Consider the following 19,819-nt stretch of genomic DNA (forward strand, 5'->3'; position numbering starts at 1 on the left):
TTGTTATTATTAAAATTCATCATCACAATAATGGTAGAAGCAACTTACACTTTCAGGTAATTTTGACGATGTCAACAATAAAAAAAAAATGTTCATATTTTAGTGCCCTTTAAATATATTATCTTTTGATGGGATGATATTGTATTTTGGTTTATTACTAGAATAATGTACATTATTGACTATATTCTTGGATTAATTTTTTTTTAATGATTTATATTAGATGCTCCCATAAAAGATTGAACTATAACCCCTTATACCTAAATTTTTTCCCTACAAACAACACCCGGTAGGAGGACTCCTGCTAGGACTCGGTATTTGAAATAATATTTCATTATTCTGTAAACTTGTATTTAGTGATAAATTATATTACCAAATCTTGTCAAAAAAGTTGTGTTTGTCTTTTCTTTTATTAAATATTATAATTATGTGATTTTAGTTTTTTGTTTATTGAAATTACCAGAAGTTGTTGGACATTTACTATAGTCATTCAATATTTTCAATGTAAGTGTGATAAATTTTGTTTCAATGCAGAATTTTGCATATATTTACCAACAGAATGTCTTGAGTAATTTTATTTCCTTTATAAGCCTTTTATATAAATCTTTTACACGAAAAACCTTGGAGATTTATTTCACTATATTAAAAATTTTATTAACCAATATAATGTTGAGTTAAACTTTTATTCATATGGTAATTGTGGATGATTTTTTACTCTTTCTGATTTGTTCTCTTGAACTGGTTGATCTTATTTACCATGGATCATGTTATAATTAGGATGTCAATTAATTGGCAGATAAAATAATCTATCAATTACTTGTCATAAGTTGATCTTTATTTTATGCTTACTCATTTTTCCTTTTGGATTTGTCACTCTTCTCATGTGATGTATCTTCTATTTCTTTTGCTTTATTTTCAGGAAGTTTTAAGTCCGAATGAATAAAATATCTATTTATAAATTTAATTAAAATTATATTTAATGGTTGTCATTGAGAGAGGTCTTATTATCTATATATTTATACAAAATAACAAAATTATATTTTAAGAATATTTTAAAACACTAAAGCCAGATGATTTTGTTAAAAAATAACTTTAAAATATCTCAATGACACTTTTATTCTTTCCCACTTAAAATTAAATATTATTTTCATACATTTTTAATAAAATAACGATAAATAATTTACAATATTTTTGAAGACTTCACTAATCTGCATACTTTTAATAAGATGACATTCATCCAGCAATTTTTTAGTTAGATTTTATTTTATTTTAAAATAAAATAATGAATAAAAACTATCAAAACAACAAATTTAAGTTAATATCAGTCATATTATTTACAAATTTTTATGAGTTAAAGAATGCATGTAAAAGTACATACACAATGACATGAAAAGTTTCTATAGATTATTTCAAAAACACCATGATGAGTTTTTTTAAATAAGTGAATATTATCAATCATTCTTGGTCTTGAATGAATAATTTTATCCTTAATTAATTATTTTTAATCTTAAATAACAATTTATAAATCCTATTTTGTTTATAAAACTTTTAATAGTGTTCAACATATCATAATAGATTACTTACAAGCACAATAATGTGCAATATGATTAATATAATCTTATTTTGTTTATAATGTTCTAAATATTATTCAACCTAGGACTGGATTAGATTGACCTTTATTATGCTCAAGTGGTTTGTTAATTGACACAATAATAATCTCTAACTACACAAGTAAAAAAAATAAAGAAAACGAAACGATCTATATAGTATTCATTTTCTTTTAATATACTTTCTATTTTTTATTTTTTATTTTGTATATGTTAGCATATTATTTATTTTTCAACTTAATAAAACACAATTAAATGTACCTAAATATTTTTAATTAAGTGGAATAGATCATATCTTTGACCTCCTTTTAACAAATAAAGTTAATAGATGAAGTAGAATAAATAAGATTAGTAAATTGAATTGTCTTTTTTTTAATAACACAATACAGTTGTGAGGATGAATTAAGTCTTGTGAAATGCTCCTTAGATCTCTTACATTGCATTTGTTGATTAACACATCTATTTCCACTTTTCATGAAGTCTGTGTTGGTTTGTATTCGAAAAAGAAAAATTAAAGAAATAATCAAAATACATCTTAGAGTATATGAAAACGCAATTTACCAAATATAATTAATACATATTTTTTCTTCTTCCAAATATAACGTGAAATGGTTCATTGTGGACATGAATTTAAAAAATTCTGCATGAGATAAATATTTGACTAAGTAATTGTGTTACATAATTAACTAGTCAAATGTGATTTATTATTTATTTATTTTTAGTTAACTAGATGCCATCTATTTGAATTTTTTATTCTATTATTTAATATTGACATATAAGCAAACTATATATTTTGGAAATAATTTATTGGCAACTATCTTTTAGGTAAAACAAAATAAGAGACAAATATAAAATTATCTAATGTTATTAATCTTAGGTTGAATACCAACATGTTTATTACAATTAATATTTTAATTTACAGTTTGCATAGTAGTATCTATGTCTATGAAAATAAAGTTAATGTTAATTATTAATATATTATGAATATTTTAAATAATTTTATGCTAAAAGTTCAAAACATTAATATGAGCTTTTTTGCCTCCACAGTAGTCCAACTGCTTATTCTCCTTACTTTAACTAATATCAATCATTTTAGTCTAACACATGTTTTAATATTCAAAAAGTATATTTTATTATTTATTTTTCTTAAAGAAGTTTATAACAATCTTAAAAATATGTTTTATTCTCTAAAAATGTTTTTTTTTGTCTCGAAAATGATTTTATTGGTATTTGTTTTAATAAATATTCTTGTAATTTATTATTTAAACGTAAATTTTATTTTTAAAATGTATAAAATAATTTATTCAAATATTTACTCGCTGCAACAATATTTCATAAAGACCCATTAGTATCTTCACTCCCTTTCAGTACAAAAATAAATAAAAAAAGTTATTATTATTAATATGTGTACTGTCTGGATAGAAATATTATTCTATATGGGAATAGGAAAGTAGTAAATGCTAGCTTTTTGGTAGTGAAAATATAATTCATGAGAAATCTTCCTCTCCATTTTTTTAAAACGAACTTTACTCTCTCTCTTTAGTTTTTCTTTTATCTGTCACACACTCTCTCTTTTCTGTTTCTCATTTTTGGCAAGGAAAAGGGGGAAAGGAAACAAAAATAATTGAAAAAACCCTAATTTCCTTGTTCCATCCACATCTACTCTCAAATCGGGTTGGATTGGAACCGTTTCATGGACCAAATGAAGTGAAGCAGCCGGAGTCTGTAGAAGATCAAGAGGAAGAGACGAAAACGACACAACCAATGGCGACTACAGATAAAGAATTGGAAGAGCAACTTCTCGAGGCCGGTAACAAACTTGCAGATCCTCCGTCATCCGTGGAGGAGCTTCTCTCACTTCTAGACGTAATAACATATCTTCGCTTTCAAAGTTATTTTAACACTTGCTTGTGATATTCGAATTTGTTTTGTTTTTTATTGTTCGATGCATGTAGTTAACATTTTTCTTCCCTGCAATCTGGCCGCGGAGAATGTTTGACTTTGACGTTTGTGTGAGATTTTGATAAGAAGGACGAGTGCATGGAATGTTTGATTCGAAATTGTTATCTTCATACCTAGATTGTCTTGGCGGTGAAGGGATAAATGTTATGGCCTATGATTTAATAGATATACCAATATAAGATAATATTATATGGTGTATATTATATATTATCTCCTCTTCTGCGCATCTTAAAAAGTAATGGAGTTGTTCTAATTGGTAAGTGATGATGGGTAATAGAATTAATATGCTGGAATTAATTACAATCAATCTTCTTTATTGTTTGGTTATGGATGTATGAAATAAATGGTGGTGAAGAAATTGAATTAGGTCTTGGATTTGTCTGGTTCAGTTTTTGTCAATTGATGGAATTATTGATTGTTGATTATTGGGTGTGGTGAGATTGGGAAGGAGGGTTTGAGTGGGGCCAACAGTGACGTTAGGTCTGTGGGAGCACTGGTTTGGTGCTAGTGGTTGTGGCATAGGGGTTGCACTCGCTTCACCATAGCAATGGTTGTCCTCCTCTGGACATTATTGGAGCATCCTGCAATTTTCTTCATGTAAACCAGATCCAGGAAGTCTCACCCTCCACCTTTTTGTTAATTTGATGTTGAGTATCTTGAAATTTTTGGCTTGTTGCTTTTGGGATGTTTGTGACAAGGGCATGAAAGGTATCCATGTGGGTTTGGAGATTTCATGTGGTACTGGCTTGGGCTACTGGTGACCAGTGATTCTGAGTGAAATTTAATAATGACAGATGATTTGCAAGGAGAATGTGTTTCAACAACACCCGCCAAGATCACAGTTTCAAATATATTATTTTTGACAATATCCAGTGACTAATTTTTCCAGTTTCCTTCCGTGCCTCCCTTTCCTGATCTTCACCAGACTAAAACCCATAAATCTACTATTCTCACTGGTATCTCTCAGAGCTGTCTTTATACACGTCTACTCCACCTTAGTCTGTTTTTCTCACCTTTTCCTTAATTGGTGCCATACTAATCACTCTCATGTAATCATTTTGTGTTTTGTCTTTTCTTGTGTGACTTCATATCCATCATAACATTCTCATTTATGCCACTCTGACTTTTTTCTCTTGCTGTTTTTATAAAGTCCAACATTCATGACCATAGAGCATTGTCGGGACATACAGTAGTACGAAAAAAGTTGTACCTGAGTTCTTAGGTGCTCTATTTAGTCACAAATAACCTGTCTGTATACTAACATCCTAGGTGTCACGTTCCAGTTTTAATCACGCCATCCTCTTTCTTTGTATAAGCCTTTTTCTTTGTATTTTGGTACATTTTCATCAACCTCTGTAGAAGATAAATAAATTGCATCTATTGTAGACCTTCCTAGTAAATAACTGAACCATATTTTCATAGTGTTACTCGTATGTTTTATACCTCTATAATTAGCACAATTATGAATATATCCTTTAGTCTTGAATATAGGGCCAAAGCGCTCTTCCTCCACTCATCTGGCATCTTCATATATATCAAAATCTTGTTGAAAGCTTAGTGAGCAAAATGATACCTTGTTTTCCCACATTCAAAACTTCAACATGTGATCAAACAACTATGCCATTATCTATTCCTTTTATGGATCTCTGTTTTTCTGATTCAAATTTTTTAGTTTCTGTTCATTTTCTTATATTTCTAGTTCTTCTGTGGTGAGAGTCAATCCTTGTTTCTATTGAAAACGTTATAAAATTAATTCCCTCGTTGTGGTTTGACCAAACTTTACCTGATACATCTTACATTCTTACTTAATCCAAATATCTTGTATAACTCTTCAAAAAGCTTTTAGGTGGTTCTTCATACACTGTTTTATCTCATTCCTTGCATTTTATACTTTTTCTAATTTTCAGTACTGTTGCACCTATGTAAGATTTTAAAGCATTTGTTCTTTACCATGACTTTGACATTTTCATTCCAGCACCAAAATTCTGTATCTCTTGAACCTAAATCTCTCGTTCCACCCAAATTTATTTTTGCAACCTTCCTTATTTTCTTAGACATTTCATCCCACTTGACGATAGCATTACCAAGTGATTCCTAATTTCCTTCCTCCGGTGGCTTTTTTTTAAATGTTGAAATAACCATTTCCCTTAAGTTGGCACCTATTGATACTTTTTTGACTGTGTAGTAAGGCTCCCACTTGGAATCACCTAATCTTTATGTTGTGAAGGATCAGCATTGTTTATCCTCCTCACCTAGGCACTTTTTACCTTTGCAGGTGAGTAGAGAATTGTTCTGATTTAAAAAATGTCTCTGAACTCAGGCAACATGTAGAAAGGTTGATGTTATAGTTTTAATCATGGTAGTAAGAATTGAGTGATACATTCATATTGTATGATACCATTCTCTACACCATGGTATGATTGCTGTAACACTTGATTTTTGCTCCTGGATCTATCTTGTATCATTCAAATCTCGTTTGAATTGTGCCTTGAATCGTGGGAGAGAAACCGCATTCAGGTTGCACTCAAACAGGTCTCTGAAATGGGTTAGTTCGCATGACCCCTGTTTGAAAAAACCCTAATTTTGCTTTAATCTTTTGCGAGAATCAGCATGGGAAGAGATGTAAAATGGTTGTTCCTTTCCATCCAGCCATGGCCACTGTCTTTTCCTCATGTCTACTTGGTGGTCTCTTTAATGTTCCTTTCTACTCAAAAACTCGATTTTCTGCTGGTCCTTTACCTTTCATTACATGTGCTACTTCTGAGTGAGTTTTCTGCTGTACACCTGCTTTATAGAAATAGATAAAAAAAAGGGAGCCTGATATTACTTAGGGCTATTGTGAAACTCTTCCTACTAATAGACTACAAGTAAAATGTAGATTTTTTTCTCATGCTTCTTGCGGTGGCATAGCAAGGATGAAGCATTATCTTATTGGAACAAACAAAGATGTTATTCCTTGTCCTAGTGTTTGAGATGAAGTGAAGGAAACAATTGTGAAGCTGCTGAAATGTAAAGAAAACATTAGTAAGACTAGCTGTCACATGTGTTGTTACTTTTACATTAAACTGTATTAAGCAACAAAAAAAATGCTACTAAAGTTGACATGCTACTAAAGTTGAGGCTAAGCAAGTGATGAAGTAGATTTTGAAGATCAATCACATACTTCCTAAAATGTGTGATTCCACTTGTAAAAGTTGAGGTTTGTAGATGTTGGTTCAAAACCAGCCATGCCATCCATTTATGGAGCAATGGAATGGATTGAGCTGACGAGCAAATTGCTGAATTCTATAAGCAAGAAACAAGGTATAAAAAAGTGTGGAAAATTGTTGACATTACATGGAATTTAAAACTACATAGGCTTCTCCATGCAGCAGCCTATTATCTCAATCCTAGGTAAGCTAGTTACATATGTCCTACTAAGTACCACTTTCTTCCTTGTTCTCATTAACTTATTTTTATAATGGTAGATATCATTATGACAACACTTTCAATCCACATAGTGAGGTGTTGGTTGGTTTATGTGAAACATTTCAAAGAATGGCTTTGGCTGCAAAAACAGGAATTGCAATTAATCAACAACTTGAAAAGTTCAAGGGAGTAAAGGGGCTTTTTGGAATGGACATTGCAATAGATACTAGAAACAATGAACAACCTGATAATTGAATTACTCATTACCATTTGTATATGACTTATACATTTTTAATTACATTATAATTGCAAAAGATGGCCATGAAAATTTTGAGCCTCACATGTGGTGCAACAGGGTGTGAAAGGAATTTGAGCATTTTTTACCTACTGCATAATAATAGAACAAATAGATAGGAACAATAGCGATTAAATGGTGTGGTGTATGTGAAGGATGGTCTTCAACTTGAGATGAGACAAAAAGAATAGTGAAGGGAAGGGGGAAGCCTATGATCCCATATGTTTGCCGGATGATGAAGGGATCACTGGAAAATAAAATTCCTTGCTTGCCTTTTCATTCCTCGTGGATGAATGTAGATGAGTATTTTGATGTTGAAGAGGGAGCTCCAAGCAAAAATAGGAAGTGAGGTAGTTATTTATACTTAGTTTTAGAAATTGGAACTTCAACGCTCAAACTATAACTTTTTTGTTTTTCATTTGCTCATATATATAGGTCCTAGAAACTTAAACGCCAAGACCAATAAAAATGGAAAATCCATAGTAGGAGATGAGGAAGAAGAACTTTTCACAGAAGATGAAGATGACTTGAGTTATGTAGATCTTGGAGAGGAAGAGGATTAAATATGAATGATTTGGATAGAATCTTTTTTTTGAGGCTGCTTAGTACATGTAGCAATACAACAACCATAGTCTGAGGTAGCTATGCAGTAGCAACAACAAATTTTTTGAATGACTATAATGCAAAAGTTGTTAGTAGCATATAATCATTGTTATAGGAATTTTATGCTGCAACAACAGTGTTTTTTTGGAGGTTATGTTGCTGAAATTGTGCAGTGTAAATATACATACAACTACTATTTTTTTAGTGGTTGTTATTAATTGTATATTTACTTGGTTATATGTCTTATATTTAAGTGTGACTCATTTTTTAATGTTTATGAATCTTATGAATCATGGTATAAAATGATTCAGAATTCAAAATATAACCTCTCCATACATAATTTTGTATCTCAATTCATATGCCCATGATTTATTATCTAATAAAAATTAAAGTATACACGATTTTGAACTCTGAAGTGAGGTGAAGGTGAACAATTGTTTGATTATGTCTAAAACATAGTCCTGACTAAATGGTTGGTCAAAGTACTAAATACATTTTTGTGATTTTACATCTTTTCTCCCTTGCCATGCAGCAAGTAGAGAGCTTCCTATCAAAGGTTGAACAGTCACCTTCAAACTCTATGCAAATTGCACTCTCTCCATCATTGAAAGCATTGATTGCAGACAAACTTCTGAGGCACTCAGATGATGATGTCAAAGTCGCAGTTGCCTCTTGCATCAGTGAAATAACAAGAATCACTGCACCTGATGCTCCTTATGATGATGATCAAATGAAGGTGTGCATAATTTGTTCTGCTACAGTATACAAATGGACTTGTGAACTTACTTTTTACAAATATATCTGTAAAACTTTGATCAATCTGAATTTCACCAATGACATTTCTTACAGGAGGTCTTTCAATTAATAGTATCTTCATTTGAAAATCTACATGATACGTTAAGTCGATCATATGCAAAGAGGACCTCAATTCTTGAAACTGTTGCAAAAGTCAGATCATGTGTTGTAATGCTGGATCTTGAATGTGATGCCCTGATTTTGGAGATGTTTCAGCATTTCTTTAAAGCAATAAGGTACCCTTTATGGTCAAGTTTGGCTTCATCATGGCTTCTGTTGAAATAATTATTAAATTTATGTTAGAGTAATTATTAAGTCTAAAATAGGGAGTTGTGTGTTGGGAACTACTTCCAGCTGTATTTATAAATCTAGTGCACTCTATGAGTTGTACCTAGGTATTTAGGGTAGTCTTTTGATCTTTCATCTTCCATTGTATCAGTTTTTATCATTATAAATAGAAGGTTATGAGAGGGATCTATTAAGACCCTCCAATTGTGTATTATCCTTTTATTTTCACAGCTTCAAATACTTTGTCATCTGTAATTCATGGTTTAATTATTCTGATTTTTTACTATTTAGTCTGTTTTAACTATATTAATGTGTTTATTTTTTACTGCTTATTATCTTGTAAACACATATTAGTGTGTGATTACTGGTTACTTCCTTTGATATAATTTTAGAAAAATACTTTAAATTTGACTTGGTATACATATTTTACCTCTGGTGGATACTGACAGTCTGATACACATATATTATGACTCTCCCAATTAGAACTTGACTGGTTTTTATCTTCGGTCTCCTTGTGTTCATGTTTTCTTTGGATAATTAAAAAGATTGTTTAAATTTTGCTGCAATTATGCTTTTTCAATAACTTTTTAATGAGATTAAAGACCAACTTAAATATGACAAATAAGCCATGTAGCTGTACGACCTAGTTGTTTATGTATTACTAGTGCATATTTTTGGATTTTTGGAAACTCTTAATGTGGGGATGTACACCATAGTTCTAATCATGTCTATTTGAAAATTTCAGGGAATATCATCCAGAAAATGTTTTTTCATCCATGGAAACAATTATGACCCTTGTTGTAGAGGAAAGTGAAGATATATCCTTAGACCTGCTGTCTACACTTCTGACCAGAGTTAAAAAAGATGACGAGGTTGTAGTTTGGTAGTTTCATTTTCACTTTCATACCTTTTAGTTGATTGCAATTTTGATGTTGAACATTGCTTTTGTTCGAATTTTATTATTGGTTTGACATTGATAATCATTGTGATATAGGAAGCTTTTCCAATTGCCAAAAAATTGGGTGAGAGGGTCCTTGAAAGTTGTGCTACCAAGCTTAAACCCTATTTGGTTCAAGCAGTGAAATCTTTGGGTGTACCTATGGGTGATTATAGTTTGGTACTTTCTTCAATTTGCCAAGACACATCTGATGCCTTGGAGAAAAATGATACATGTGTTACAAGTGAGCACACGGTAAGTTTTCTGTTGGTCATTTGTCTATTAATATTTGAAACATTTCATGATAAGAGAATCCTGAAATTTTACTTTTGTCATATTGATTTGTTTCAGGAAGATAAGGGCGAGTTGGCAAAACGACCACGTGAGGAGTCAGCACATGTATGGCCCCACTTAAATGCTTGTTTTTTACATATCTTGTGGCTCTGAAGTTTTGTCATCCGAAATTGATCTCTGGAACATGTTGATTGTGCTTTTATCAGGTAGTTGAAAAGGATCCAAGGGAAGTTAGTCCCTCTCATCAAGAAAATCCTGATGTGAATATATCTCCAAAGTCAGTCATGAGCAATGGTGTTGCATGCGTTGAAGAAGGTACTGCTTTAACTAATTCCAAGTCCGTTAAAAAGCAAGAGGAAGCTGAATGCTCTAATCACTCTGAAGGCTTGAATATATCTGGTCATGAGGTGTGTAATGATGTAGACTCTGAAAAAGTTGACAATAGTAAAAGTAAGCCAGAACAATCTACCAAGCGACGGCGGAAGAAATCAAGCTCTGCAACTAAATCTGCAAAGCTTTCCAAGAGTCAAGTTGCTGCTAGTGATAAGGAAACTGAGAAAAAGCTCGACAATGAAAACAACAGCAAGAAAGTACCCAGTTCCCCTCATGAGGACCATTTTGTTGAAGCAGCAGGACCTTCAGAGAATGACAAAGAAGTTGATGCTAAGACTTTATCACCAAAGGCAGACAACAATGAATCTGAAGTTGCTTCTCCACCAAGTGAGAGCCTCCATGATGAAAATCGATCGAAGAAACTTGGACGAACAAAAAGGAAAGATGGCCCTGTTAAAGACGTGGCTGGAGAGGATGTTTCTAAGGTTTCTGGAGGAGGAGCTAGTGATTCAGAAGCCAAACCTACAAGGCGGTCAATGAAAAAGGCACTTGGTCAGAACTCTGTGAAAAAGGCTAGTGTTGTAGATTCAGTTAAAAAAGGAAGTGGTGCGGCAAATGATGCAGATGCTAAGAAGCATTCAGCGAAGAAATTAGATGAAAACAAAAAGGGTAGTGGTGGGTCCTCTTCAAAGCAGATTGGGGACAAGAAAAAGGGAGGGAGGACGAAAGCTAACCCTGAAACAGATCTAGCAAAATCAACTGCTATGGATGTGGACAAGGTATTTTTCACGCTTTATACGTGTTTGCTTCTGTATATTATCATTATTGCTGCATGTTTTATTCTGCTTTGTTTTTGTCAAGTAAACAAATCAATTTTAATTATGTAGGAAGTGGTTTCTTCTCCAAGGCCTGGTACAAAATCAACTAAAGATGAAAGTTCAGAGGAGACTCCCAAGGCAAATGTGAAAAGGAAACGTGGTTCAGGAAAAGAAAATGTATGTCCTTTTCTCTGAATTTTTAAATTATGATACTGGAACTTCCTTGATATATTTGTAAGGGAACCTTTGTTCTGGGAAAATCCTTTATGCAGCTTGGTCTTGCTAATTTAAAAAGTTTCATTGTATTCTTGCTTTGATTGGTAATTATCTTTTTCCTGTACCAGGAGTCTGATGTGAAGGATTATGGTGAAAACCTTGTTGGTTTACGAGTCAAAGTTTGGTGGCCTGAGGATCGTGAGTAAGTACTTAGCATGACTTCCATTTTGACTTGCTGTCACTGGAAATTTCAGTTAATAAGTTGCCAGGAAGTGCTTGTTATTTGGCATTTACTTTGAAATTGTAATCTCTAGTTCTTTTATGGTTGTCTAAGCTGGGCAATATTTGTTTTTACATATCTTAATCTGGACTAATGTTGCTTTGTGTTCATGATGTTTGCATTACAGTCGCGTTTATTACATGCATGATTTTGTAAACTATTCTGTTGAAGTTATTGTGGTCTTGATGGTTTGTGTTCTAGATTTTCTTTACTAGCTTAAATGTGTTTGCGTGTGATTTACTTGATCTGTGTGAAACTGTTTTGTAATAATTAAACTAGGGTTTACATTTGATGTGAAATAGTGAGGGAATGTGTTTTTATAAAACTAGGGTATATCATGCACATTATGTTTATGATCAGATTGCCGTGCTTTTTTATATAATAGAAATATTTGCTACAAATTTTCACAGATATCTCACTTGTTACAGGTTTTACAAAGGTGTTATTCATTCTTTTTATTCTGGGAAAAAGAAGCACAAGGTGATTTGACAGTTTATTAAGTCATCTCTCTATCCTCCCCCGTTCCATTATTGATATTAAACTTTGTATTCTTTTTGTTCTTTTGTGTTGCTGTGCCCATGACAGAATTCGGAACTTGTCCCTCATATTTTATCTTCTGACATATGTTCTCTATTTTAGGTCTTGTACGATGATGGTGATGAAGAAACATTAAATCTCTTGAAGGAAAAGTGGAAGTTAATTGAAGCTGGCTCAGATGCAGATGAGGTTGGTCTACGACATTTCTTTATACACCAAATTTTCTCCGCACGTAAATTAATAGCAATTATTTCTCTTGACAGGAGGGACAAAGTGATCGTGAAAGTCTTGATGCTTCCACTGATATGTATGTTCTATGGTTAATGTCATTTTTTGTAGATACATCTTTTATTTGTATTATCCTATATTTTTTACACATGTTTTTATTGGGTGTGCATATATTGCGATGTTGCCCTTTTGCAGAAATTCTGTGCATCTGTGTTCTTGGTTTAGTTTTCAAAGAATGCTACCATGGTATATGTAACATGAAAAAATCAGCGTGCTCTTTTTGCAAATATGTATTTTTGTGAATGATGATTTGCCGAGCTTTAGATATGATTTGACCCCCATGGCATAATTCGGAACTTATTCCCCTACTCCTTGTCGGTTCAGGGTAGGCATTTTTTTGTGTTGTATATTTGATGTTCCCATTTTGTCCTGTTGAGTGCTAAAACAGATATTTTAAAAAATAAAAGTGTTTGTATCCTTTTATTTCACTAAGTTTTTTGACAGATATATGCCCATCTGCTCACTAATATGTATAGATGGAAAAGTGGTCAATTGACATGGGCATTTGTATACCTCGTGAAGCAATTAGGCTATGTGCTGCTCTGGTTTGATTTTTATTAATTAAGAATATGTCAGTAGATTGTTTAATGTTTCCCCTCTTTTTGAAGGATTCAAATGAACTTGTGTTGTTTATCGCTGTATTTTTTTTTCTTCGATGCTGTCGCACAGTGTGGTTTCCATCTGTTTCTTTATTTGGTCTTGTTCACATTGCATTGTTCTATGATTCTATCTATTCAGGCCACCGAAGAAGAAAGGGAAAACCAGTGCTGGTGAATCAACCAAGCAAGGAAAGGTGGATGCTTCTTCCAAAAGGTTTGTGAATATCAAATAATCTATTCCATTTCCACCTTTTTTACTACTAAATTTTTTACTTCAATTTGTAGCGGTGGAGCAGCAGCATCCAGTAGATCAAAGGGTGCATCCATGAAGTCTAGCCAAAAGTCCAAAGATGGGAACAAATCCAAAGATTCCAAGACTATAAGCAAATCTGAGGACCGAGTCAGTAGAAAATCTAAGGACAGCACTCCTAAAAGTGGAAACAGTAAAACTGTTGCTGCAGCTGCTAAGAAAATGAGTAATAAATCCAAAAACTCTGATACTTCCAAGGCTGGCGAATCAAAGGATGATGACACTAGCAAGCCAAAATCTGCTGCCAAGTCTAAGCAAGAAACTCCAAAAAGTGGGAAATCCAAGCAAGAAACCTTGAAGTCTGCCATTTCGAAAGGAAAACCTCTTAAAGGTGGTGGAAAGAGTGATGTTAATGGTACTGGCAAGGTGAAATCTTCTTTACTGAAGAGAAAACATGCGGAGGATGAAAACTCAGATGCTTAATCAAAGTTGAAAATGCCAAGGGCATGACTTAAAGATCGTCAAAGGCAGTGAGTTAATGAGGGGAAAGAAGCACTAAAGAACATAGAAGTGGGTATTTATTCTCGCTGTTTATTCCTTAACTGTATCAGGTTAGCTGTTCATCATTTTGTGGTAATCAATCTCGTTGTTGGTATTATTTTCTCATGTTAATTAGCTAGGCTAGTTTAGTTGTAGTATGGGCTAGTATCCTTAATCACTTTTACATTTGTTTCTAGACTAGAGGGGATGTTATTTTTATGGCAACACTTGAAAATATTTGGCTAGCAACCTTCATTTAAAGAATGCTTTGGCACACTACCTGATCTCACGGTTGACCACTTACCACATAATTAACGTTTTTTGCATTGGTCGGTGCTGAGCTGTGGTTGTGTTGTTTTTTTGTTGAGACAACACGTACAACATAATTGATGTGGTGGAAGCTAATGTTTGTACTGTTTATTTGGTTTCAATTTGTATCTCTGAGCGTTCCACATTTTAGTTTGTGAATACTGCATTACATCACTTTTCCCCCTTTCGGTATTTTAAACTCCACAAACATTCTGTGTTATATGAATATGGCTACCAAACTAAACTGTTTTTTGTTTACTGTACATTTTCATAGTGAAGTAAGCAAGCTTTTGTGCATTCATTGGACCATAACTCTTCTGTTATGTAATGAAAATGTGAAAACAGAAAACAAAAGTAGGAAAGGAAATCATAAGCAAACCTTAAGATGAAATTCCTGTGTGGTTGTGCCTTGAAGCGTTTTTAAATCATAAGCATTCATTTTATTAGTCTATATGGTCCTGATACGAAGTATGCAATTGCATGCATGATAATCTAGTTTTCGTTGGGCCACAACCGTATTCCATTGCCACATGTTTTTTGTTCTTTTTTTATTCCATTGCCACATGTTTTTTGTTCTTTTTTTTTTTTTAATTTTCATGTATAATAAGAAATTACTAGCCCGGAAACAAAACAAATGTCTGCACCGATGCTGTGGTATGAATCACATGAATTATGAGTTTTAAATATTAACAATGATTTAGATCTTTGAAAAGAAAAACATATTTAATAAAAGGCTCGACCTGTCTTCTTTTGTGAATTATTGATCTCGAATCTACACCACTCCAGACTATGTTTCAATATCCCCTTTCCTGTTACAGACAATAGATAGTGGTGGTTTTGTCTTTGCATACTTTGTTGGTTGTTAGAACTCCAAATCTTTAGCTACTTTTCATTGTAGATTTTAAAAATAGTGTAACAGGTTAAAGATTTGAACTACATGTACTTTTATTTTCTCTCCTTCCCATTGGTTATTATTATTTATTAGTCTTCTCTAGTCTTTTTATTGGTCAAATGTTGCTGCAAAGTGAATTTACAAGAGGCCAAAACCCAAAACCCAATTGAATATATGGGTCATGCAAAAGTGACTTTGCTTTTGTCCTCTTGCTAAAGGCACATATATTGATTACGGTTATCACCAATCAAAATCTTTCTCCTTTTGAATTCATTTGCAAACATCACTTTATCTTTTTTAGCTGCATATTCTCTCTCTGAATAAGGGGAGACTAATTCATGCATCAGAGACGGCAGTTTTTTCAGAATATATAAATGTGTCTATGAAACTGATTACTTTCGACAAAAAATAATAATCTTAAATTTAGATATTTAATGTGTTTAAATTTATATTATTAGTAATCAGTTTCAAAATCTAAATTTCAATTAAAAAATTTAATTACTTTAAAGGGTGTGCTGATATCACAAACACTATTAGTAATAACATTTTTTTTTATTTAAGTGAGTTTTCAATCTGGGAAGAGTGAGAAGAAATAATCATAACCACACTAATAAAGAGTTAACTGGTTATAATTTTTTTGTCGTACATCTTAAAATAAACTCAACATTTAATTTTTAATTAATATTCATAACAACCTACTTTTTTATAATTATAAATTATAATGCACAATAGATTAAGCTGATAGTTTTCTATTCTATTGTTTAGAAGTATTTTACAATAGACTGAAAAACTTATAAAAATTTTTAAACTATATTTTCTTTTATTCTGTGATATTGGACAGAACAAAGATGACTTAACTTTATTACACTGTTTTTGTTCACTTTTGCACTTTTGCACCATTGAAACAACTTTGTGTTTTCAACCTAACTTAAAAGGTGGGTCGACTGAAATAAGGGGAAGAGAAGATAAATATAAGTTTGTTTTTTAATCCAAAACTTATTCATATACTATCTACTTCTAATAAAATTTTAAGCAAAAACACCACTAGAGTTAATTAAATTGTAAGTACATTATTTTTGCAACATACATGTTAGTGTTTTTTATTATTGGAATTAAAAGCGGGAGACAGGACAATCATCATAAAATAGGAATAAGCTTGATTTATGAGGTTACAATACAAGATATTGATTATATGTCTTTAATTATTAAATAAATCAGGGTCCATAAAAATCTACTTTGACTCAGAATTTGTGGTAAAATTTATTGTATTAGTAATGATAATTATTGGGAATTAATAGCTTATATTTCATCTTTGGTAGCACTATAAGAGAGAGGAATAGAAAGTAAAGAGAATAAAATAATAATTAGAGATGGCAAATAAATCCGTCCCTGTGGGTATTGCCCGAACCCGTCCCCGTTTTGACGGGGAATTCCCGCATTGACTGGGTATGGGTATGGGGAATCCCCGACTTTTTCAGTTGGGTATGAGGATGTACATATATCCGCTATAATACCCGTCCCCGCCATATTTTCATTCTCGTTTAAATTATTAAAATATTTACAATTAATCAAATAACCCCTATATATATATATATATATATATATATATTTTTTTTTTCTATTTTTTTTTCTTTTAATTATTTCAGTTGTCATGAAACTCATTTTCATCTTCAATATATTTTTTATCTTATCATAACCTTTATGTAATTATGTTAAAATGATGTATGTTAATAAAAAAAAATTATGCCTCACATTTGAATATTTATATTATTTTTTAATATTTTTATTTATTATAAATTTTCCTTTCACATGAGAATGTTTATACTCTCAATTTAAGGTAATATAAAAAAAATTCTTTACTTATTATTATTATTATTAATTTTTGTTTAATTTGAAGAACTCTTTTGTTTCATTAAAATAATTTTCGTTATTTTTCAACCATTAAGTATATATGTTGATATTTGAAAAGTTTTCTTAGTTCTCTAAGATATTTTTTGTCTTATCATACCTTAGTTATACATTTGATTTTCTTTGTGTGATTTTTTTCGATAGTATCTCAAATTATTTCTAAAACACACATTTGTTAGTTTTTTAATATTTTTATTTATTGTTTTTATTTTCATCATGTAGAATAATATTTCGATATATTCTATCTAATTATTTTTTATTTTATAACTCATTATTAATCATAATATAATTTTTTCACTTTAAATTTTGTTTGAAGTGGTTAAAATTATATATATATATATATATATATATATATATATATATATAATTAATGATATTTAGGAATAGTATATGATAATTCACTACAAGAAAAACATGAAATGGTGACTGATTTAGTCAGTAACTCATATCAGTCACTATTTTTCGTCATTGGTGGTAGTAGTTGATTTATTGTCTGAATCAATGACTAAATTAGTGACTGATTCAATGATCAAATCGGTACTTGATTTAGTGACCAATTTAATTACTAATTTATTTGTAATTTAATGACAAATTTTTTGGTCACTAATGATATTTCTATTTATTTTTAAGGTTAAAATACCTTTTTGGTCCCAATTTTCGTCAAGTTTTTTGAAACAAGTCCTAATTTTGGTTTTGTGTTCAAATAAGTCCCAATTTTCGTCAATTTTGTTCAATTGGGTCCTTTTTTGCTAACACCGTTTAAATCATTAACGGCCATGAACAGTGACTGCCACGTGTCACTTCGTGGTTTTTTTGAATTTTTTTTTAATTTTTTTTAATTTTTTTTAATTTTTTTTAAATGTACACGTGTCAACCTAAGGGTGTGCCACGTGTCACTTTGTGGTTTTTTTGAATTTTTTTGAATTTTTTTAAAAAAAAATTTAAATTTTTTTTAAATTTTTTTTTAAATGTCCACGTGTCAACCCAATAGAGTGCCACGTGTCAAAGTCAATGTTCTAAATTCAATTTGGTCCCTATATTTGTTATTTTTGTTCAATTAGGTCCAAACATTAACCAATTTGGTCCCTCTCCAAATTAAAACCAAATTTAATTTTTATATTAAAATTCATATTTTTTATTAAATATCTTTATTTAATATATTAAAATTCACATCATTATAACTTTGATATAAAAATTAAATTTGGTCACATCTTCTATAGGGACCAAATTGGTTAATCTTAACAAAAATTAGGACCTAATTGAACAAAAATAACAAATATAGGGACCAAATTGAATATAGAATGTTAACTTTGACACGTGGCACACTACTAGATTGACACGTGGACATTTAAAAAATAATTCAAAAAAATAAAATAAAATAAAAAATAAAAAATTCAAAAAAACCACAAAGTGACACGTGGCACACTCCTGGGTTGACACGTGTATATTTAAAAAAAAATTCAAAAAAAATTCAAAAAAATAAAAATAAAAATAAAAAAAATTCAAAAAAACCACGAAGTGACACGTGGCAGTCACTATTCATGGCCGTTAATGATTTAAACGGTGTTAGCAAAAAAGGACCCAATTGACCAAAATTGACGAAAATTGGGACCTATTTGAACACAAAACCAAAATTAGGACTTGTTTCAAAAAACTTGACGAAAATTGGGACCAAAAAGGTATTTTAACCTATTTTTAACCACTTCAAACATAATTTAATAATTAGTTCTCTAAGGTTTTTTTCATTTTATCATACCTTAATTATACATTTGATTTCCTTTGTGCGATTTCTTTCGATAGTCTCTCAAATTATTTCTAAAACACACATTTGTTAGTTTTTTAATATTTTTATTTATTGTTTATTTTCATCATGTAGAATAATATTTTGATATATTCTATCTAATTATTTGTTATTTTATAACTCACTATTAATCATACTGTAATTTTTTTCACTTTAATTGTATAAATAACTTTTATTTATTACAATATAAAAATTTAATGTAATTTCTATGAATATTTTTTTGTCACTATCCAACATATATTGAAGTTCAAAAGATACAAAATCTATGTCAAAATTTTATTATTATGTTTATTATTTGTTCTTTGTGTCATTTTGATCAAGTGATGTATTATAACTTTTATTAGTGTATAAAAAAGAGATTCATTATAATTTAAAAAATTGAAGTAAACAAACATTTAAAATATATTTTAATTTGAATATTTGTTTTCCTTTTATTATTTGTTCTTTGTGTCATTTTGATCAAGTGATATATTATAACTTTTATTAGTGTATAAAAAAGAGATTCATTAGAATTTAAAAAATTGAAGTAAACAAACATTTAAAATATATTTTAATTTGAATATTTGTTTTCCTTTTATATTTTTTTGAAATATTTTTTAATTTTATCAACTAAGTTCGTCAATGTTGTAGTTTGCAAATTTAATAAATGTTTTAGTTCACATGAAATTTTATTTGGTATTCTAATATAAAATGTAAACAATTATAATTTATTTTAAGATATTTGGCATCGAAGAAAATCCTCCTAATATTGAATATTTCATAATATTATGTTTTCTTTACTGTAATTTTTTTTCTTTTATAAGAATTAATATTGAAGTAGTTAGAACACGGGTACGGGTATGGGTACGAGATTATACCCGTT

The 19,819-nt window shown here is 30.7% G+C and overlaps 1 protein-coding gene across 1 annotated transcript; it reads left to right on the forward strand.

Moving 5' to 3' along the window:
• Positions 1-3,126: 3,126 nt before the first annotated feature.
• On the forward strand, positions 3,127-14,478 carry LOC114162293 (transcriptional regulator). The gene is made up of 14 exons (XM_028046125.2): positions 3,127-3,470; positions 8,405-8,608; positions 8,722-8,903; positions 9,701-9,827; positions 9,950-10,147; positions 10,244-10,291; positions 10,393-11,298; positions 11,407-11,514; positions 11,682-11,755; positions 12,262-12,313; positions 12,473-12,559; positions 12,634-12,677; positions 13,397-13,471; positions 13,543-14,478. Exons 1-14 carry the CDS (start codon positions 3,369-3,371, stop codon positions 13,988-13,990), a joined length of 2,655 nt encoding a protein of 884 aa, XP_027901926.1. The 5' UTR covers positions 3,127-3,368; the 3' UTR covers positions 13,991-14,478.
• The last annotated feature ends 5,341 nt before the right edge of the window (positions 14,479-19,819 follow it).

Source organism: Vigna unguiculata, chromosome 9, assembly GCF_037176805.1.
Source record: "Vigna unguiculata cultivar grain cowpea cultivar isolate G323 ecotype 2 chromosome 9, ASM3717680v1, whole genome shotgun sequence".
In the NCBI taxonomy this organism is placed as follows: Eukaryota; Viridiplantae; Streptophyta; class Magnoliopsida; order Fabales; family Fabaceae; genus Vigna; species Vigna unguiculata.